The following is a 22,341-nucleotide window of genomic DNA, read 5'->3' as shown; positions in this document are numbered from 1 at the left end:
AATGTGCCTTAATCCTGCTCTGTTCTTTGGAAAAACAAAAATAAGACCCCGTAGAAGCCCCACATTGGCTGTCCAGGGCAGAGATGGAGGGGCTGGGGGTGGGGCCAGGGATGGAGGACTGATAATTTACTAAGCATTGTATTGGGAGTTTCACTTAGATTATCTGATTCAACCCTCATGGTAACCCTACAACCCCATATTATACAGGAAGGCCCAGAAAGGTAAAGTAACTTGCCCAGGGTCACACAGAGCTGACACTCGAAGTTAGGTCTCTCTGACTCCAAAGAAGGGTCTTCTTTCCACTGTGACTCCCACGAAAGAACATTAGACCTGGAGTCAGAAGACCTGGATTTGAGCCTTGGTGAGCCAGGCCAGCTGTGTAACTGTGGGCAAGTTCCTTAGCTGTGATGAGTCTCAGTTTCCTATCTCTAAGATGTGGTGAAAGTAACCCACCTCATGAAGTCGTTGTGAGGATCACGGAGGTAACACATCAGAGAGCACTCTGAAAACATTAGGATGGAGTGGGTCAGCAGCAGCACGTAGCAACACTGTGCTCCTGAGCCGTTCTCATTTCATTTTGAGCATCATCTACTGTATTAAAGCACCCAGTTAGCTGCTGTCGGGGACACAGATTGGACCTACTGGTCATATCTCCCAGTTGGTTCCCTCAGACAGCTGAAAAACAGGTCAAAACTTGGAGTGTTCCTAATAATGGGCTGTAGTCTGGCTTCCATTCTGTCTCTCCCTTGGAACATTCCCTTGGGGGTGTCCCAGAGGATAGACTCAGCGGTCCGTCCGCTGGCCACTCTTCAGTCCTCATCTTGTATGGCCTCCCGAGCTGCCCTGGAGGTAGTCAGGTGAATCAGAGTTTGCAGTCAGGCTGCTTGAGTTTCCATCCCAGCTCCTCATGAGTCACCGCCTTAACCTTTCTTTGCCACAGTTTCCTCATCTATAAAAGAGTGAAATGGTTCCCACCTCAAAAGGTTGTTGTGCAGACTAAATTTGAACATGTATTCAAAGCCCTCAGCAGAGTGCCTGGCTGTAATTAAGACTTAATATATGTTAGCGTTTATTATTAGTGTCTCGGTCACTCTTGAAACGTTTCCTTCCCTTGGCTCCCCTGACATTCCATGCCCCCTTCGTTTCCTCCCACTTCTCTGGTCATTCCAGTTTGCTTACCCCCCTCTATCCAGCTCTGAAACATTGCCGTTCCTCCAGGTGGGCTCACTGTTCCCTCCCTGGGCAGTCTTACCCACCCCCATGGCTCCTGTCCTCCACATGCTGATGACCACATACTCCACATACTGATGGAATCGGTGTGCAGTCCAGACCTCTCCACTGAGTTCTAGACTAGTATCCTGCTGTTAACTTCACATGTCCATTCGGAGGTCTTGCAGGCGTCTCAGACCCAGCCGGGCCTTCAGTCTTCCCCCCAGAACTGGCTCCTTTTCCATCGTAACCTGTCCTGTTGAATGGCTTCACCATCCACCCACTGCCCAAGCCGGAACCCAGGTGTCCTTCACGACACCTCTTCTTTCTCATCCTTATATCCAAGCCTGTCAGTTTTATCTCCAGATTATACTTTGAATGCGTTCACGTCTTTCCATTTCTCCTATCACCACCGTGTTCCAGTTTACCATCATCCCTCACCTGATGACCACAGTAGCCTTCTTACTGTCCATGGTCACTCTGGACCCCCAATACATTCTCCACAGAGCCGCTAGAGTGAGTGATCTTTAAAAAGAAAAAAAAATCTGGGCTTCCCTGGTGGCGCAGTGGTTGAGAGCCTGCCTGCCGATGCAGGGGACACGGGTTCGTGCCCCGGTCTGGGAAGATCCCACATGCCGCAGAGCGGCTGGGCCCGTGAGCCATGGCCACTGAACCTGCGCGTCCGGAGCGTGCTCCGCAACGGGAGAGGCCACAACAGTGAGAGGCCCATGTGCCGCAAAAAAAAAGAAAAAGAAAAAAAATCTGACCACGTCACACTCTGTCATCTCTCTGTCCTCATACACTTCAACGACTCTCCAGCATTCTTGGGTAAAGGCCAAAGTCCTTTCTGTGGCCTGTAGAGTTCCCCGTGGTCTGGCCTCGCCCCATAGCCTCCCGTTTCCTCTACTTCAGCCTTGCTGCTCTTCACAGGTCCAAAACTCGCCCTTCTTCCTTTTGACAAGGCCTTTGATCCTGCTGCCTCTGCCTGGAATGCTCTCTCACCCTCTTTTCGCCTAGTTAACACCTGCTCATCCTTCAGGTCTTTACCTGGATGAGGAACGGATGTCTCAGGGAAATAGTTACAGAATAGGTTGTGGCCCCTGTTTTATGCTTTCATAGACCTTCTCTTGAAGCTTTTTTTGTGGGTTTAATCTCACATTTATTCATTTGCTCATCTCCTTAGTGACATCCTGAGGTCTCTAATATGCTAGCATAACTTGGTCAGGGACCACAGGGTTTTTTGCCCTTTATGTGTCACCACTGAGCACATGTTGGCATGGGAGGGATAGTTGTTGAATGAATTGCCTGGGGTGGCCAAGTGATGTGATGAAAGTGAGGCCTTTCCCTGCCCTTCCCCTTCCCCACATCCTTCCCTTAGCAGCCACCGTGGCTGCAGTTACTGTAAATGGCAGGGAGGAATTGGTTCCGGACATTGGGTTATTTGGGACAGTTGCCTACAAGTGTCGAGTGAAAAGTGAATGATTTGTCTTCTGCCCCCAAAGGAGCCAAAGAGGCTGACCCAGGAGTCCTCCTGTCCAGCAGCAGGTCTTGAGCTGTACTCTGTAGGTACAGTCCAGACAAGAGCAAGCCCTGGAGAGAGAAAGAGAAATGTTCAACTATGGCCCAAACTAGTTATGAACTGTCCTGAAATCTGACAAATCCCAATTCTAATCGCAAGTTTTTTAATGTATTTGTTTTTCAAATTTTTAGAAATCTTTGAAGGATGGCATTAGCTAAAGATGCCCATTGAGTATAAAGTGGGGAAAAAAAAGTATCTTTTACTTGTGGGTGATTTATGGCAGGGAGGGGGTGGATGGTTTGGCGATTCCCCAAGAACTTGGAAATGAAGTTTGTCCTCTGGGAGTTAAACTAGTTGGATCTGTGTGTAACAAGAGCAGTATTGTGTGGTAGTTAAGAAAGACTCTAGAACCAGATTGCTTGAGTTAGAATCCTGGTCCTGCCATTTATTAGCTGCGCACCTTGGGCAAGTTACTTACCCTTTCTGTGCTTTGTTTCCTCATCTATGAAATGGAGAAAGTAGCCTAGTGCCTGCCTCGTCATGTTATTGTAAGCGGTGGGTGAGTGAAGCCATGCGTGGCCCTGGTGGGACCAGGGCTTGCAGAATGAGTGCCCATGACTGGTAGCCATTTGTTAGTAGCTCCCAGGGAGCCCAATGTCTGCCAGGGCTGAATAGTACGTGAATTGGTGATTGTTACATATCTAAAGAAGTAATGATTTTTTTCAATTAAAAATTAGTTTAAAAACCAGTAGAATAATGAGTGGCCAACAGTGAAACAGTAAGTGAAAAGTCCGGCAAAACTAGAAGTATGCAAAACTAGAAGTATGTCCACATAGAGATACTGAATCTGGGTTTAGTCACCAGAAGGGTGTTCTTTGTTGTAGGCGGGGCTGGTTTGGCTAGCTCACGGCTGCCAGAACGAAATTTCTCTCCATGGCTCCTCATTTCCCTGTATTTTAAGTCCATGCTCACAGTGCAGCCTTCTGATGCCTAACTCGGCTTCCTGGGATTCTGATGACAGGAAGGATCAGGGAGCAGCACCTGTACAGGGGATGTGGTGTTCTGATTTCAAGGGCCAATTCATAAATGGACAGAGGTCAATAAATGGTTAGGATAGACACATCCTAGAATGTCTGCACCTCTCTGGATACTATGAAGTCCTGTTCCTGGACCTAAAAGGTCAAAAATGAGGCCTGAATTAGGGTCCTGGATTCACCAAGGTGACCCTGGCCTTGGAGAGGTCTCTGGGTGTTCAGCCAGTCAGCGTTTCTCTGACCACAGCCCTTCAGCATTGACCTACTGGTGTAGAATGTTTTGCTCACCTAACTCCTTCCTCTTACAGAGGAAGAAATGGAAGCCCAGAGATGTTTAATGGCTTGCCTTAGATCACACAGCAAGTTTGTTGTCAGCCAGGTTAGATTTTCAGGTCTTCTCTGCCAGACATTTCCCAGAGATTTGTCAGGGTATCCAAAGCACTCTTTCCCCATGCAGTCAGGGGAAGAATGTGTAAACACAGCATTTGACACTGAATGTTAAACATTCAGTTTTCTAATATTTGTTACAGAGCCACAGTGGATAATTATCTACAAAGGGGTTGTGACCCTGTTCTTTTACAGCTCGTGCAGGCAAATCTCAGGTGTTAAAAGGACCACCTCGGTGGAGACGTGGCCTGAGGATGAAGCCGTGGTCTGCTGTTAGTGAACACTGGTTGGCCAGCAGTCTTCAGTGGATGTACACACAGCCAGCTGTGGACTTGAAACAAATGCCTGTTCAGGGAGAGGAACTGGCAGCTAAGGACCAGCGCTCTCTTTGGTGTTTCAGGCTTTGTGTTTTCTTCATTGGGAGTCTCTGCTTGCTTAAATACCTCTGATAACTCCTCACCACCTGTGGGTGACCTGACTCTTGGTGGTCTGCCGTGCCCTCTTCCCCCATCCCAGCCTCCCCTCTGCTCACTCTTCACATGCACCCTGTGCTGCGGCGGATGGACCTTCCCCTGTTCCGCCTCAGTGCTTTTGCACATGTTGTTCCTTCAGGTGGAATGCCTCTTGTCTGCCTGGCGATCAGCCTGTTAGACTCAGCCGATGCAGCCAGTCCTCTGTGGAGGAGCCTCCCCGAATGCACCCACACTCCTCCCCACCAATCAGAGGAGCCTTTTTCTCTGTCTTTGTTACTCTCCTTGTATAACCTCAGTCGTGGCCCTGTCAGTATCTGTTTACACGTCTAACATCAGTCTCGGAGTATGAAATTCTCTGAGTCTGGAGCCACATCCAGTTCATCTTTGTTTCCCAGAGTTCGGCAGAGTACCAAGAACGCAGCGGGCACTCAGTGCTTGTTGGGCGAATCATGTTTTTATCGAACAACCATCTTTCTCTTTTGACACTTGGATAAAGCCCTTCCAGTGCACGTCATCCCCATATCTTTGTTCTGCAGTATTCTCCCAGGCAAGAGCTCTTCTTCTGAAATGGGGGCATAGAATAAGATCTCTGTCTATAAATGTCATTCTGGAGTCTAAAACCAGCAATGCAGCAGTCTTGAAGGATGGCATGCCTTCTGCACTGCCCAGCCCACTGTGCTAATTTGCCTTGTAGTTTTCCCACAAGGGCTAGAATCCCTCCTCACTTGGGCAGTGCTGGAAGGGTGCCAACAAGCTCTCTGTCTCCACACTCCTCCCTATTACCAGGAAAAACCTCCCAGTACCTCAAGCCAGGTTTCAGGTTTGAATTAGCGTGGTTTTCTCTTACGTGTCAGTCACCTTCTGGTCCTGCCTCGCTGAGGCAGCCCGGTGGTGATCCTGGTTAGAACAGGGGGTGCCCCACTCCACTCCCATCAGTAGCACTGACTCTTGCAGCAGCACCGGCTGTTTTTGTTTTTGTCAGCCCTTGCGTTTTGTTTTGTTAACTTGTTTCAGTTCCAAAGGCTGCCTTTTCATGAGAAGACCCTATATTCTGGAGTCACCTTTTCCCACTGTACCTTGAGCAACACTGCGGTGTCAGTGAATAAAAGACAGAGGCATGGGCTTCCCTGGTGGCGCAGTGGTTGAGAGTCCGCCAGCCGATGCAAGGGGACACAGGTTCGTGCCCCAGTCCGGGAAGATCCCACATGCCGCGGAGCGGCTAGGCCCGTGAGCCATGGCCACTGAGCCTGCATGTCCGGAGCCTGTGCTCTGCAACGGGAGAGGCCACAGCAGTGAGAGGCCCGCATACCGCAAAAAAAAAAAAAAAAAAAAAAGACAGAGGCAGCTACTGTGTGTTACACATGAGTAAGAACAGCGCCAGGAGGGTGGAAGTCCCCAGCGAGCCAAGGCTGTACAGAATGTCAACCACCAAACATTTCTGTACTTAAGCTGCATCCAGAATAAGAAGATGAACAAGCTGCCTTGCAGTCATTTCCTCATTTGTAACAAGGGGATGCTAGTGATTTGTGCTGCCTGCTTCTCAGGGTTCGTGTGAGAGTAGAGTGGAATCAAGTGGAAGAGCACACAGGAAAGCAGTGGTTTCAGCTTTCAGTCTGCATCAGAAACACCGGGGCTTCTACAAAATGCAATACTTGGGCTCGCTCTCAGCAATTATTATTATATCAGCCTGGGGTAGGTCCAGGAATCATCACTTTCAACAAGCTGCCCAGGGGTGTCCGATGCTGCACTTCTTTCGACCAAACTTAAAAACACCACTGTAAATCAAATAGCAAGTATAAAATAGTTATTTGAGGCAACTTTAGTGTCTTGGACCTGGAATCCAAAGTCTTGGGCTAAATCCCATCTCTGCCAATTCCTAGACCTGTAACCTTGAATGACCTTCTATTAGGACTTCAGTTCTTCATACATAACAAGGAGATGACATCCCAACCTCACAGGGTTATGAGACTTAAATGAAAGTGTATGAGAACAAGCCCACCCCACTGTGGGGCTCATGGAGCTCGGTCAGTGTTTTACAGAAAGGGAGCCAAGTGTCCACGACTTCTGGAACGTGGTGTCGTGTTAACAAACACAGGGCAAAATACAGTCCTTGGCATCCAGCTTAATCAGGTATCCTGGAAATCTGGAGAGAACCTTAGAGATATAGTCCAGTCCCTTGAAACTCGGAAGGGAGTATAGAAAGCCCAAGGTGTATGAGGGTACCCAGTCACATGAAATGTGTTTAGATTTTCAGACTGGAAAAATTATTTCCTAATACTTTGAAGGAAGAAAAAGCGGGGATACCTTATTGGCACAGCAACAGTTAGTTACTTTTGAAAAACCGTGGAGATGGGGTAATACCCCAAGTATAGTTTGTTCCATACCTGCCGTGTACCAGGCGTTGGGGATCTAATAGTGAAATAAGAATGGAGGTTGCTAACTGGCCCAGTTTTCAAAAAGGAGGAAAAAAGGAGATCCTGGAAAAAGTGAACTTAGAATTCTTCTGACTTGACTCCTTCACAGAATTCTGAATGGGATTTTGTGGACAAATTCTGGTGGAATTCTGTGGAATTTTGCAGATGATGGAATAGGTAGACAGTGAGCATTTAGGAAGGGGGCTGATCACGAGGATTCAGCAGTGGTGGATCAGTCATGACTTGTTAGACCTGACTTCATGTTTTCACTGGGTTGTTGGTCACGAGACCCTCTTGATTCCCACAAGGCAATTGCTTTCATGATATCCTGACAATAAGAATGTGGGCAGAAAATCTAGAGAAATCAGATGGAGGAGTTCAGCATACCCAGCACTTCAGGGCCCTGGGTAGGTGTTGGAGAGGCTGGATTCCTGAATGCCTCATTAGGGTTCCTGTTGAGGAAGGGGCATGGGATCGGAGGTCAGCAAACCAGGCTTTTAATCTCAGTCCTGCACTTCCCCGCAGTAACCTTGGATGGATTACCTAACATCCCTCGGCTTCCCTTGCCCTGTCTGTGCTGTGTGTACTCTTTTTGAGGTTATTGCAAGGACTAACCTGGATGATGAGCATAAAAGCCCTTTGTAAATTGAAAACGCATTGTAAACCTTAGTTATCACCACTCTAGAAGTTGCTCGTAATGGGGGTCCTGAATCATTTACTAGACATCTGCGAATGTCAGGGGTGGGCCTCATGTATTCGACCTGGAGGTAAACAGGTACAGGCTCCGAGCCCCTCCTGTGTGTGATGTGCTTGGGGATGTGTTAAGGAAACCCTTTCCAAGGACACTGAGTGCTCTTTTGGAGGTGGGCCTGGAAAAAGGAGGAGACAGAGGCTTCCCTGGTGGCGCAGTGGTTAAGAATCGCCTGCCAGTACAGGGACACGAGTTTGAGCCGTGGTCCAGGAAGATCCCACATGCCGCGGAGTAACTAAGCCTATGTGCCACAACTACTGAGCCTGTGCTCTAGAGCCCACGAGCCACAACTGCTGAGCCCATGCTCTGCAACAAGAGAAGCTACCACAATGAGAAGCCCGCACACCACAACGAAGAGTAGCCCCCACTCACCGCAACTAGAGATAGCCTGCGTTCAGCAACGAAGGCCCAACGCAGCCAAAAATAAATTAATTAATTTTAAAAAAAAGGAGGAGACAGTCACCAGCTGGAGGTGGAGAAGGCTACAGGAGCTAAGGGAGCAAAGGCTTGGGACTGCCCAGGGAGAGCCTATGTGGCCAGGTCAGGAAGTAGAGTGGGGCAGGAGGTGGCCAGAGTGGTGACCCCAGGGGGGAAGCTGGAGAGACAGCCCTGGGGGTCCTGAGTGCAGGGCACCCAAGCAGCCTTTGCCTCTGGACAGGAGCACTAGGAAAAACACGTGAGAAGGTGTTTACTCTAAACCATGGGACTTTTGTGTTTTTTGGCTGCGCTGGGTCTTTGTTGTGGCACGTGGGTTTCTTTTCATTGCGGTGAGCTGGCTTCTCTAGTTGCGGTTCACGGGCTTCTGTAGGTGTGGCACACGGCCTCCGGAGTTCACGGGCTCAGTAGTTGCGGTGCACAGGCTTAGTTGCCCCACAGCATGTGGGATCTTAGTTCCCTGACCAGGGATCGAACCCGTATCCCCTGCATTGGAAGGTGGATTCTTTTTGTTTGCTTTTTTTTTTTTTTTCCTCTTCGTTGCTGTGCGCAGGCTTTCTCTAGTTGCGGTGAGCAGGGGCTACTCTTCGTTGCGATGCACGGGCTTCTTATTGTTGTGGCTTCTCTTGTTGCGGAGCACGGGCTCTAGGCACGCAGGCTTCGTAGTTATGGCAAGTGGGCTGAGTAGTTGTGGCTTGCGGGCTCTAGAGCTCAGGCTCAGTAGTTGTGGCGCATGGGCTTAGTTGCTCCGCGGCATGTAGAATCTTCCTGGGCCAGGGCTCGAACGTGTGTCCCTTGCATTGGCAGGCAGGTTCTTAACCACTGCACCAGAGAAGCCCGAAAGGTGGATTCTTAATCACTGGACCACCAGGGAGGTCCCAGGACTTCTGTTTGTTTTTGTCCATTTATCGTTTTAAAAAGCAGCACTTAAGTGTAAGAAAAAATGTAAGCAGTATTAAAAGGTAGAAAATGAATGCTGTTTCCTCCGTGCTGCTTGTCTCACTACCCTGAAGAGAAACCAACAGCCACGTGGTAGAGTCCACCAGGTGGTCTCTAAGGGTTACACGCATAGACTTTTGAAACGGTGGGATCATACTGCACGCTCTCTCTGATGCCTGGATTTTTCATGTAACCCTTTACCCAGGACAGTTTCTGTTTCAGGACCCTAAGATCTACCTCATTATTATTATTATTTTAAAATATTAATTTATTTATTTTTTGGCTGCGTTGGGTCTTTGTTGCTGAATGCGGGCTTTCTCTAGTTGTGGCGAGCGGGGGCTACTCTTTGTTGCGGTGTGCGGGCTTCTCATTGCAGTGACTTCTGTTGTTGCAGAGCACAGGCTCTAGGCGTGGGCTTCAGTAGTTGTGGCACATGGGCTCGGTAGTTATGGCTCATGAGCTCTAGAGCGCAGGCTCAGTAGTTGTGACACATGGGCTTAGTTGCTCCACAGCCTGTGGAGTCTTCCCAGACCAAGGCTTGAACCCGTATCCCCTGCATTGGCAAGCGGATTCTTAACCACTGCACCACGAGGGAGGCCCCTACCTCATTATTCTTAATATCTGCGTAGTATTCTGTCACGTGAAAGTGAGATTGCTTGTAGCCCACCCCTGCTGATGGGCACATGGATTATTCCTCATCTTTCAGCATGAAACCATGCTGGACACAGGTCTTGGCACGTTTGTAGGAATATTTCTCTGGGCAAAATTTCTAGCAGTAGACTTGCTGGGACCCTCATCTGACTGCTGCTTTAGTATGGAAAGTGAACTGGAATTGAGGGGGAGCAGAGGCAAGAAAAACAGCAGATGAGGATGACGCCGCTCCCCTTCCAAGGTCCCCGAGCTCCCATCCCTGGATGGAGTCCTCCCAGCCAGTAGAGGGCCCCACACGGACACAGTTCCTGGGCTTCAGGTTATCTGACCAGAGCTGCCTTCTGAGAAGAGGTTGGGGTGATTCATTCATTCACCATTGCTCCCCAGAGCACTCACTTGCGGCCACTGGCCCTGAAGGCTGTCCTTGCCAGCTTCGCAGCCGCCTCGAAGCCCAGTGTCTCAGCTGGTTCTGAGGAGTCGGTTTGCTGGGCTCTCCTCCAGGTTTCCAACTTGTGAAATGTGCAGGAGATTAGTACCTCCCCTGCCATCTTATCCCGTCCGTCACTGCCAGTCCAAGGATCCCTGCAGTTGCCTCTGGCAGCCGCAGCCTCTGAATCCTGTGCCAGCTGCTCTGGTACCTAGAAGAGCAGCTTTCCACCCAGAACCAGTATCCAGGGGCAGGGGGTGGAAGTACAGCCTCCATTGTGACCTCCCGCCTCCCAGTTCTGGGGGCGGTTGGAGGCCTTTGAAGTTGGCCCTGAGGAGCCACACGCTTGGGTCTGATCAGCCAGCGGCTTCTCACATCTGGTGGTTTCGCGTCCTTCATGGTTCCTTCTGCAGTCTGGATTTATAGGGGTCAAGTGGACTCCACCTTGGAGGGGCCTCCGCTTCAGGTCAGCACTGGGGGAGGCAGCCACACCTCTTCCAGGGGGAGGCAGTTTTATGGCATTGAGAGGTCCTTACACTAGTTCCCCACATACCCACCCACCCACTGAGTCCTTTGTGAGGGGAGTAGGGGGGATGGAGAGTGCCTGCAGCCTCCTGCTCGCATTCCTAGACACCGACTCACTGCACCCGCCGCCGCTGGAACAGCAGAGCTGTGTGAAATGTCAAGAGGAGTTATGCTCATGGGCTCCCTGGCCCCGTCTCTTTGTGGCTTGCATTTTCTTCCATCCGCACGCTGTTCATCAGATGGAAATCAGAGGGTGCAATTAGAAGATAATTTGCTAGTTCCAGACTTAATTTGGGGCCCCCTTCTTGCCTGATCGAATTACAGGGGAACATAATAGATTTTTGGTGAGAAATAGTTGGCTCTGTCACTGGAAGAAAGAGAGCTCCCAGCTCTCATCTGGGCCGGCCTTTCGGTATACTGTGTGTTGTTCCCCCCACCCTTCCACTCTGCCCCACCTCCTCTGTGGCTCTTGTGTGGCCCCCAGGCAAGGATCCTGATCCCCTCAGGGCCAGCTCAAGAGGTTTAAACTCAACTTGAGACCCAAGGAAAACAAGGAGCCCTCTGCAACCTCATAGGGCTGAAAAACATTGAAGCTGGCAGCTATTTAGAGACCTCACCAAGGCTGAGACAGGGGCAGCAACTTGCTGAAGGCCACATAGCTAGCCTATAGTGGTAGTAACAATAGTCTTAATGATATTAGCAGCTAACATTTATCTACCCTTAATGTGTTCCAGACTCTGTGCCAAGGGCTTATGTGCAGTGCCTTGTCGTACTCAAACCCAGACAGTCTGGCTGCGGGCCCAGGCTGGGCTCCAGCATAGCAATGGTGGAGCTCAGGTTCGACAGCCTGGGTTCAAATCCTGGCTTCACCTCTCACGTGTACAACTGGGTGACCTCAGGCAAGGGATTTAAACTCTCTGTACCTCTGTTCCTTCCTCTGTAAAAAGGGGGAGATCACAGGACTGCCAGCTGGTGTGGGTTAAAATTCACTTATGCTTGTAAGTGCTGCACGTAGGGCTTGGGACAGGGTGAGTGAGGGTGAGCCCTCGTCCAGTGCTCACTGCCTGCTGGCTGCCTCTGGGGCTGGAGTGTGGGGTCTGTGTGGCAGGAGATAGACGTGGCTGAGTTCTGCAATAATGCCAAAGGCTGGTCTTCATGATTAGAGGCCGGAAACGGTGTGGTTGAGTGTGCTGCCTGTGGAGCAGTGGTCAGCAGACTAGCCCACTGCCTGTTTTTGTATGGCCTGTGATTTTTACATTTTTAAGTGGTTGAGGGGGGAAAGCAAAAGAATACTTTGTGGCACATAAAAGTAACATGAAATTCAAATTTCAGTGTCTATAAATAAAGTTTTATTGGAACAGAGCCACACCCGTTTGTTTACATTTTATATATGGCCACTTTCGTGCTGCAGTGACAGAGTCTGTATTTGTGTAGGCCTGCAAAGCCTAAAATGTTTGCTGTCTGGCCCTTTACAGAAAAAGTGTCCCAACCCCGTCTCTTACTGGATTTGAAGCCCAGCTCCCCCACTTACCAGCTGTTTGTCTTCAGGCTAGTGACACAACCATTCAAGACCTCAGTTCCATCATCTGTTAAATGGGGGTGATAACATCTACCCTGTAGATTGGCCATTTAAGTATGATGGATAACAGATGCAGAGCACTTAATACAGGGCCTGGAACCTCCTAAGTGCTCGATAAATGCCAGCTTATAACAGGGTGCAAACACCCTCTCTTATCACACTCGTTATTATCCCTGTGCCCAGTCAGTAGAGGAATGGGAAAAGGCTCCCTTGACACACAGCCACCACCTTCGCCACAGGCTTTCCTGTCATAGTGACAGGGTGACTTCAGTGGAAAGGAGTGTGTGCCTGGTGGGAAAGAGCTGGTGTCGCTCCCTCAAGTCCAGCAATGAGTTCTGGATGTGCCTACGCCTTCTGGGGGCTCTCCCAGTGGTGGGCCCTCGTTTGGTCAGTCCTGCAGCTGGGGCTCTTCAGGCAGGCCCCACTCCAGATACCTGGCCAATCATCCCCACAGACACCATGGGCCTTGTCCTCCATCGTGCCCTGTTTTTCAGTTTGAGAAGCCTGGTTACCATGGACACCGTGGAAGAAGCACCACTGCCTGCTGAGGCCGATGGCTGGCATTCTAGGAATGAATGAATGAAAGAAAGAGAGAGGGGACAGGTGACCTGGGATACAGGCTCTGTGCTCCTCCTACTTGCAGGAGGGCTTTGAAAGAGATCTTTCCCCTTGAAGAGGCAGAATGAAGCTCAGGGCTGAGACCTTCAGCTCTAGAGTCACATGAGTCTGCATTTAAATCCCAGCCCTGCCACTGACTAGTTTTTTGGCCTCGGGTAAGTTACCTAATCTCTCTGTACCTCACTTTCTTTGTGTATACCATGGAGATAACTCCCATGTCAGAGAAATAAGAGAGTGTCATACAGGTGCTTGCCACACGGAGAAGCGTCAGTTAACACCCTGGGCCTTGTTTCCTCATCCACAGTGCAGCTCTGCCCAGAAGTGGAGTGGCAGTCTCCAGGCCAGGCAGAGGGAAGGAATGAATGGGGACCCTAGTGCCAGCACCAAGTAGATGCCAGCCCAGAGCAGACAGCCCAGAGGGCAGCTCTCTGGATCTGGGTCTCTGGACCAACCTCTCCTGCCAGAGGGCCCCCCGCTTTAGGGGGTGGGTGTGGCTTGGCCTGGAGCTGGTCTTCTGTGCTTTTCTTCACCTCCGAGCAGAGTTACCGTCCTTTGGGCGGCTCTTCAGGTTGGGGACACTTGGGGCAGATGTGCTCACCCCCTCTCCTGCCCTGCCCTTCCCCGAGCTCAGGGACGGACACCCAGCCATTCCTGGTTATTGTCTGCGGCGCCAGCCTGCAGCCTCCCTCCCGCTCAGCTCCACCCCTTGCCTGCAAGGTCTGTTTCCTAATAGCTGCTCCAACCACACACCTCGTTCCGCGCGGAGCCCCTCCCCTTCCTCCCTCCTTCCCCCGGCAGGGGTGGGGCTGGAGAAGAAGGCTAACTTGACAGCAGCGCCTCTTTCCTGGCTAGTCACCGGCCCCTGCCCAAGAATCCTTGTGTGCGTATAGCCTCCGCAGAGAGGTGCTTCTCCCGAGTCCTGAGGGGGGCCATCCAGCCTCCGAGAACTGGGGGGCAGCATCCCAGCCATGAGCCCCTGCGGGTCTCTGCTGGGGGGCAAGGGGCCCAGAGCGCTCACACCTCTCCGGCCCCTCCAGAGGGAGAGGTGAGCCGGGCAGCCAGCCCACAGCCAGCGGTGCCGGAGCCCCGGGCCTGTCATGGTGGCCGTCTGCCGGCTGGAGGCCCTTCCAGACGGGTTTGCAGCTGAGCTTGTGTATCTGATGTGGGAAGAAGATGGGGAGTTACTTGTCCGTCCAGGCTTACTTCACCTCCAGAGACCCCTTCCGGTGAGTTGGGCTCCGAGTCCTCTTCCCATCTCCTCTTTGGGCCCCTTGTCCTGAGGGGAGGGCAGATGCCTCCCTGAATCTGCTTCTCAGATTTCACTTGTCCTTTGACCGTGTGTCAGGCAGAAGCCAGTGGAAGCTGCTTCCAAGCAGAACCAGGCTGGCGAAGGCTTCCCCCATGTGCTGGGAATGGGAGGTGAGGGGTGGGCCCAGAAGGCAGCTCCTGGGGAGCTCGGCCTCTCCTTCCTTCCCAGACACACCTGGAAGAGCTTCTGAAAGGTGCTGCCGACCCGGCCTGCTCTTGGTGTTACTGCTTCCAGGGGAAGAGCACAGCTAGGGTGCTGTTCTTCCAGCTCTCACACGTCTCACCTGCCTGCAGGCTGTGCCGCCTGCCCAGGAATTTGTCCCAACAAGCAGGATGGGCAGGTTTTGCCAAACAGCATGGAAGCTGGCGAGGCCTGGGTGTAGGCAGCCCAGTCCACGGTAGGCACTCTAATTATACACGTTTGTTCTCTTAATGGCAGGCACCTTTGCCTCTGGCCTTTAAGGGCTCCTGTGCTCCCTTTGAGTACAGTTGCTGGGGAAAGGCCTGGGCAAGTGAGACTGGGGCAGCTGGCTTTGGAGTATCCTGAGCTGTGGGGCTGGCCCTCGTGCCTGCCAGGTCCCCAGGCCTGAGCTTCTGTGGGGCTTTTCAAAGGGAGATGTGGAAACTTCCTCTCTACCTCTGACCTGCCTTTCTTTGCTCTCTGCCCCACCCCCCCTCCAACAGAAACTCCCCAGGGAGGTTCTGGCTCTCTGGGTCCCCCCTGAATGGAGCCATTCCTGGCTGGGGTGGGGCTTGTTTTCATTCTTTGGGAGCAGCCTGTTGTTCCAAGGTCTGCCTCCCCCTCACCCATGGTGCTGGTCGTCTGGCTTCCCCAACCCAGCCTCTTGCCCCTAACTCGCTGCTGGGATACGTAGTCAGGTGGCTGTGCCCTGGGCAGAAAAGCAGAACACCATGCGGTTTCTGGGAATTACTAGACCCTGGTAGAGTGGTGGGAAACCCCTGGATTTGAGGGAGGGGGGAGGGAACTGGTCCTCAGGGCTAACTCTTCCAGGCATCCTGCTATGTACTTTATCCTTTGATCTCTCAACAGCCTCAAGATGTTTTGTATCCCCATTTTACAGATGTGACAACTGGTTTCAACATAGTTAACTTGTGGGGTCTCTCTGGCCCACCTCACCTGTCTTCCTGAGTTTCTTCTCTCATCCTCAGGAGGCTGCACCTCCCCCTGCATGTATCCCCCACAGGATCGTTCTCAGGTTTGCTTTCCTCTTGAAGCAGAGAGATCCGAGCAGAAAAAGGGTCCCCATAGTGTGCCTGGCATATGAAGGGATGGCAGATTCTCCTCTGCAGAGCCAGTGGGAATTGATCTTGAGTTGTACCATGTGGAATCAAGATGCCAAGTGTTTGAAGTAGCCACTGGGTTAAGCCAGGGTCTCATTAATCCCTCTTACTCTTAATCCTGGATAGGCAGCTTGGGGGAGGGGTTGTTCCCTTAGAAGCAGGAACATGTGCCCCTTTTAATCTCCAGGGACAAGACACAACTTCTGAGGAGCTAGAGCAGATAATGAACTCTCATCCTGGACCTCTGAGGGCCAGGCCACTGAAACCACCCAGGTCTGCCTGTCCTTTATCTTTTTCTGCCCGAGCCCCTCTGGGCAACCTGACAGCCCTCCCCCCAACTCTGTTTGGCCAGCTGGAGGGGGTCAGGAACAACTGACTGACTGGCCATAGACCCTCTCCGCTGCCCCCTCCCCCAAATGGGAGGCCACATTCCTGAAGCCACTTCTGAAGAGCTAGCCACACATGGGGCTGTGTGCCCCACAGGAGGGACCACCCAGACCCTCCACTCTCCCAGGTAGCAGTCTCATCAGTCACCACTCTCCCTGCCTGGTCAGAAAGATGCTTCTGCCATCAGCCCTCTCCTTTACTACAGGATGTCCTCATGGCAGCCCTCTGACGCCTCCCTGGGCCTCAGTTTCCTCCTCTGCAGAGCATAGGGACTGGACTTCCTGGGCTCCTGAACACGACCCTTACGAGATTCATGGAACAAATTAAGTCCTTGACCCTAGGCCTTGAACACACAGGAGTTCTGGGGCTCTGGTTGCAAGGAGAGTGACGCAACCAAATTCCACGGGGACATGATCTGGCGTGACAGTGCACAGGGGAGGGAAGAGGGAGCCGGGGATGAAAGATGTGATTTCTGTGCCCCCGGCACCCCTGCCTGGCAGGTCGCACTCAGCAGAGGGCACTGTCTTCCGCTGCCGGTGCCACCAGCTTGGGGGGTGAGATGTAGTTACAAGTGTCCTCCCAAGTAAGAAAACACCTCAAATTGGAATTTACAAAAGAGGTAAATTAGGGAGTGACTTTTGTCTGACATCTTTAAAGGATTTTTCTTTTTATAGCTTTTCTGTTTAATGCCCAACATTGATTTAATGGGTTTGGTTTACACATTGTCTCTTAAAGAAAACAAGTTCATCTTTGTATTCTAAAGCAACCCATGTTTAAAGGGAGAAACTGTTCTTAACGCAGCCCAGCTTAGCAGTAACGTTTGGCAGCCACCTTGGGACTCTTTTTCTCCTCATCTGAAAAATGAAGGACTTGATGAGGTGAATGGTTCCCAACTCCGCAACCTGTGTACCTCCTCAGAGACACACAAGCTCTTTTCCATGTTTTCCAAATACCGGAGGCTCTACCCTTAACTGCAGCACGACGGCACAAATTGCTTGAAACTATTACAGCCTTCCTGGCTTTTGGTTGGAACTGAATCAATGCACTCTGGCAGCACTTATTTCTTGCTGACCAGAGGCTCATTATGTGTTTGGTTAATTTTTTCAAACAGGATATCAACATATCCATAATAATTACAGCTCAATTGACAGCCTGTTTCAGTCTACAGGGTCTGCAGGAAGGAGGAGTAATAAAGGGGTCTGTGGTGGTAGAACACTGGGCTCTGATGGACCGGAGTCTATAGGCCCCTGTTCTGTCCGCAGCCCCTGGGCCTGGGGGAGGCGTAGCATCCCCAGTGGTGACTCTCAGGCAGGGGCAGAGACCTGCCCGCTCTCCCGTCCACCCTGGTCACAGCTCAGAGGTAGGGGCTGGAAGAAGCGTCTTCCCAACAGTTTCCTGCTCATTCAGAGGCTAAGGATGAGCATCCAACCAGGCCCTCAACCAGGACATGGGAGGGCTTGTTCTTTAACCTATGTAAATACCCTGTAATTGTGGCTGTGTTCTGCTTTTACCACATAAGGTTGAAATTTTACCTGTAAACATTTGGTCTGGAGAATTTGCATGTGACTGAGAGCCAGGCCTGTGTCTTATCGCAGTTGGCTTCTCCCAGGATCTTGCCTATTTGGTCTTGCACACCCTAGATGCACAGTAACTATTTCCTAATTGGTAGAAATTGATTATAATCAATTGATTTCTAATGGGCTAGATGAATAATTCATTTGGGAACCGTCTCTATTTCCAGAAATCTATTTGGTTCTGGGCCAAGAAACAGGTCCGTATTGCTTGGGCATGGCAGGGCAAGAGGTCTGTCTCCTTTTGCCCTTGGTGTTCTCAAATTAAAGACGGAGGTGGGGAAGTGAACGCTTCATGGGCACCAGCTGTGGGCCAGGCTCGTGCTAGGCATTTGTACGTGATTTAATTTTCATCATCACCGGTGTGCAAATGAGGACACTGAGGCTCAAGAGTCATGAAGTAACTGGCTTTATGTGACACAGATAGTAAATGGCAAAGAAGGAATATGGACCCAGATCTTGAAAAAAGTTATTTGTGAGACTCTAAGTATTATATTTTTAACTGGTGTGTTCCCTGCTGACTCAAAAGGCCTCAGCTTGGATCTCAGCTGCCCACTGAACTGACCATCAGGGTTTGGTCCACTTTGTACCCACCCAGGCTCTCCGTAGTGCTCGGGAAAAGTTCTGGAGGTCAAGGTGTGTGGGCTGGAGGGTTTCAGCTCCGCTCACTGACCGGGAGAGTGTGATGGCTGATGCCTCCACCCCAGGTCTGGACTCCACCATCAACCCCACCACCTCTGAGATGGATGCCCTCTGGCCTGCAGCCAGGACAGATGTTAACTTTCACTTGAAACTTTAAAAAATTGAAAGCTGGGAAAAAGCCTTGGCTTTGGGGAGAGCATATTGTGGCCATAGCCCCTGAGAACCTGAGGTGGGATTCTTTTGAGTAGGACCTTACTTTCCCAGAGTGTGTTTTGGATTCTTTTCTTAAAAGGCAGAGTCTTCTGGGGACCAGCCTGCTGTGGACTCAGCGGAGGAGGAGAGTCGCTGTGCCATTTAACTGTTGGGTCCTTGGGCTTAAGGAGGAGTGTCAGCAAGTGTTAACACTAGAAGGAACGCGAGCTCTCAGGACTCCAGCCTCTGTGTTTTCAAAGATGCAAACCCCAAGGCCCAGCTTAGTGGACATGCTGCATCGTCAGGTGCAAGTGCACATTGGTTCAGATCCCAGCTCCATCATGTGTGTACCGGGCAACTTTGCAGAAGTGACTTGACCCTGCTTTTCAGTCTCCTAGTCTGTGAAACAGGGATAATCCTATCACCTTGCAGGGTGTGGTCAGGGTTAGAGATCATGTAAGGCACCTCATAACAGCACCCAGAGTATGGTTAGCATTCCTGTAACAGGTCACCATAGCTGCTGTTAATGTCTAAGCTAGGACTCTAAGTCTACCCTGGCAACTTCCCCGGTGGCCTGGAACCACTTGTGTTCTGTGACAAAGCAGCTTGGGGACCCACAACCAGTCCTCCTATCAGCTGTTCACCTTCCTGTTCTTCAGAGACACCTGTGGTGACTGACTTTGGCCATGCAGCTGGCTGTGCCCGTCAAAGGCATTCCTTGACACAGATGTGTGCATCGGTGGTGTTGCTCTCTGGCCAGGTGTTCTTCCCAGGAGGCTGGCGTGGCTGTCTCCTGCGTGCCTGCACTCGCTTCTCTCCCTGCCTCCTCTCCTGGGCCTGGCCAGGGCTACTTGCAGCAAACAAAAGCAGGATATTGGCAATGGAGAGAAGGACGTGTCTGGTGCTCCTGTGCCCCGCGGCACACATACCATTGCGAGGGTGTGACAGGGCCCAGGCCTGCAGTTGGGTGCAAATTCGTCTGCACCAGCTTTTCTCCCCTGCAGACAGGAGAGGGGTAGGGCCTGGTGACTGTGAGCCCTGGAACTCTTGTGCTCCCACCTGGACTGCTGGTTCTTGCCACTCCCACCGTTTTCACTTTGGAAACATTTGCTAAGGGCTTACTCTGCCAGCCCTTTGCAAGGTGCTGAGTCTACCAGGAGTAAGTAGGACACTGTTCCTATCCAGTGAAGGAGGAAAGCAGATACCCAGAAACTTTACATCAACAGGTGGCAGCAGGAAGGAAGCCCCTGCTTCTGGTGCTGGCCCTGTGCTAGGCCCCTCACAGCCATCCAGAACCTAGTTTAATCCTCACTGTTACCCCGAAAGTAGGTGGTGATGTTGCCATTTCACAAATGAGTTAAAGCAGCTGGGCCTAGGCCACTTAGGGGGAAAGTGGTGCTGAGACTTGAACCTTCAATCATCTAGGGAAAAGTCTAATCCCCTCATTTTACAGGTGGGGAAACTGAGCCCAGAGAGGGAAAGGGGCTTTTCCAAGGGCATGTAGTCTCTCCTCCCAATTCAGAGCTCATCCAATGTGCCCTTTTTTTTTTTTTTTTTGGCTGTGTTGTGTCTCCGTTGCTGCGCGTGAGCTTTCTCTAGTTGTGGCGAGCGGGGGCCTACTTGTCGATGCAATGCGCAGGCTTCAGTAGTTGCGGTATGCGGGCTCTAGAGCGCAGGCTCAGTAGTTGTGGCGCACGGGCTTAGTTGCTCCGCGGCATGTGGGATCTTTCCGGGCCAGGGATCAAACCCGCGTCCCCGGCATTGGCAGGCGGATTCTTAACCACTGCGCCACCAGGGAAGTCCCCCAGCGTGCCTTTTACATTGAGAGGAGTTGGAGCTGCAAGCCCAGAACAGGGTCTTCTCCTCTACCTCCTGTAATTTGTGGTCCTCACTGAGCCATTCTGGGCACTTCATATCCTTACTGTTCACACCAGACCCAGCTCTCAGGACCCTGAAGTTCAGCATCCAAAGGACAAGTAGGAAATGCTGAAGGTGGGAATGGCTGGTGGCAGAAGCCCCCATCGTGGCCTCTCACCCTGCACTGTTAATCAAGTTTTGATTAGAATTTCTCTTCCCCAACTCATTAAAGCTCTTGGAAAGTGGAGTAGGAAACCTTGTACATCTATCTTTCCTATCTACAGTGCTTGCCAATTTACTCCCAAGTTACTGTAATACACTTGCCTTGCCCTTCACAGTTTGCAAAAGGCTTTCCTCTTGCGTTAACTTATTTAGTCTTCATAGTGGGTCTTTGTAATAGATGCTGTGAGTCACATTTTGTCAATGAGGAAAAGCTACTGAGAGAAGTTGTCCAAAAGCCACCCAGCTGATGGCAGTAAGGGGCTGATAACGTGAGCTTCCATTATCATCATCATCTTTAACAGCAGTGAACACTTACTGAGTTCCTACTGCACTAGACCTTTTATAGAAACTGTGTATACTTTATTTTTTTTTATTTTTTAATTTTATTTTTGGCCCTACTGCACAGCTTGCGGGATCCTAGTTCCCCAGCAGGGATTGAACCCGTGCCCCCTGCAGTGGAAGCACAGAACCCCAACCACTGAACCGCCAGGGAAGTCCCAAACTGTCTACACTTTAATACAGATTATTTTATTTTCGCAGCAGTCTATTTTACAGATAAGGAAGCTGGGTCAGAGAAGTGAAGTCACTTGCCCAGGATGACATAACTAGTAAGCAGCAGGGTCAGGATTCAAACCAAGAGGCAGCTCCACCCTGCCTCTCAGAAAGCAAGGATGTGGCCAGTGTGGGTGGTGTGAGGCCTCCATGACAAGAACAGAGAGTCTGTTAACTAGGGAGAAAGAGGTGGGATGGGCTTGTCAGGCCGAGGGGCTCTTAGCACTGGGCACCAGGATCAGACGTGAGGACAAGCATGTCTGTACAGACATGGCCCGAGAATACCCGCCCCGGCCTGACCAAAGGTGGAACGTCACGGTGACTGGAGCAGAAAGGAGACCTGGGGCTAACATGCATGTATTACACAGCGCCGATGGGATTTTAGTTTTATCCCCCCAATATTTTATTTTGAAAATTTTCAAATATATAGAAAAGTTGAAAGAATAGTTCAAAGAACACTCATGTGTCCGTCACCTAGACTCATCATTTGCTAACTTTTTTTTTTTTTTTTTTGCGGTACGCGGGCCTCTCACTGTTGTGGCCTCTCCCGTTGCGGAGCATAGGCTCCGGACGCGCAGGCTCAGCGGCCATGGCTCACGGGCCCAGCTGCTCCGCGGCATGTGGGATCCTCCCGGACCGGGGCACGAACCCGTGTCCCCTGCATCGGCAGGCGGACTCTCAACCACTGCGCCACCAGGGAAGCCCCATCATTTGCTAACTTTAAGCCACTTTATTTGTCTGTACACACACACAATGTTTTATTTATTTATTTTTTACTTAACTATTTAAAAGTCAGTTGAAGTTTCCCCTTAATTATTACTTTACTATTTTTTCTTCTACAAATTTTTCTATATAGCCAAAGTATCATCACATCTAAGAAAATTGACAGTAATTTTACAATATAATCTAATGTATAGTCCAAATTCAGATTTCCTCAGTTGTTCCAAAACTGTCACTCTCGTCTGTTTTCTTTTTCAGTCCAGATTCAAATACAAGGTTTAGGTATCGCATTTGGTTTCTGTGTCTCTAGGCTTTTTTAATCCCTGGGCCTTAACTTTTTGGAAGAGTAAAGAGCAGTTGTCTTATAGAATGACCTCCCCTTTCTGGATTTGCCTGACTGTTTCTTTATGCTTAACATAATTTTCTCAAGCATGCTACATCATAAACTGTTATATATAGGATGGATAAACAACAAGTTCCTACTGCATAGCACAGGGAACTATATTCAATATCCTGTGACAAACCATCATGGAAAAGAATGTTTTTTAAAAAAATGTCTATATGTGTATAACTGAGTCACTTTGCTATACTGCAGAGATTGGCACAACATTGTAAATCAATTATAGG

The 22,341-nt window shown here is 50.5% G+C and overlaps 1 protein-coding gene across 2 annotated transcripts in view; it reads left to right on the top strand.

Annotated features, from left to right (window-relative positions):
• Positions 1–22,341, top strand: part of LIMK2 (LIM domain kinase 2) — a 41,735-nt gene that overhangs the window by 4,285 nt on the left and 15,109 nt on the right. Inside the window, exon 1 of one of the 2 annotated variants that reach the window (XM_065889266.1) lies at positions 13,799–14,187. The exons of the other annotated variant lie outside the window; for it this stretch is intronic. Coding sequence (XP_065745338.1) covers positions 14,135–14,187 — 53 coding nt within the window. The 5' untranslated portion in view covers positions 13,799–14,134. Of the gene's footprint in view, positions 1–13,798; positions 14,188–22,341 lie in introns of those variants that run through there. 2 annotated transcript variants of the gene reach the window in all.

Source organism: Phocoena phocoena, chromosome 13 (assembly GCF_963924675.1).
Source record: "Phocoena phocoena chromosome 13, mPhoPho1.1, whole genome shotgun sequence".
NCBI classification, from domain to species: domain Eukaryota; kingdom Metazoa; phylum Chordata; class Mammalia; order Artiodactyla; family Phocoenidae; genus Phocoena; species Phocoena phocoena.
This window is presented reverse-complemented; position numbering and strand designations above follow the sequence as displayed.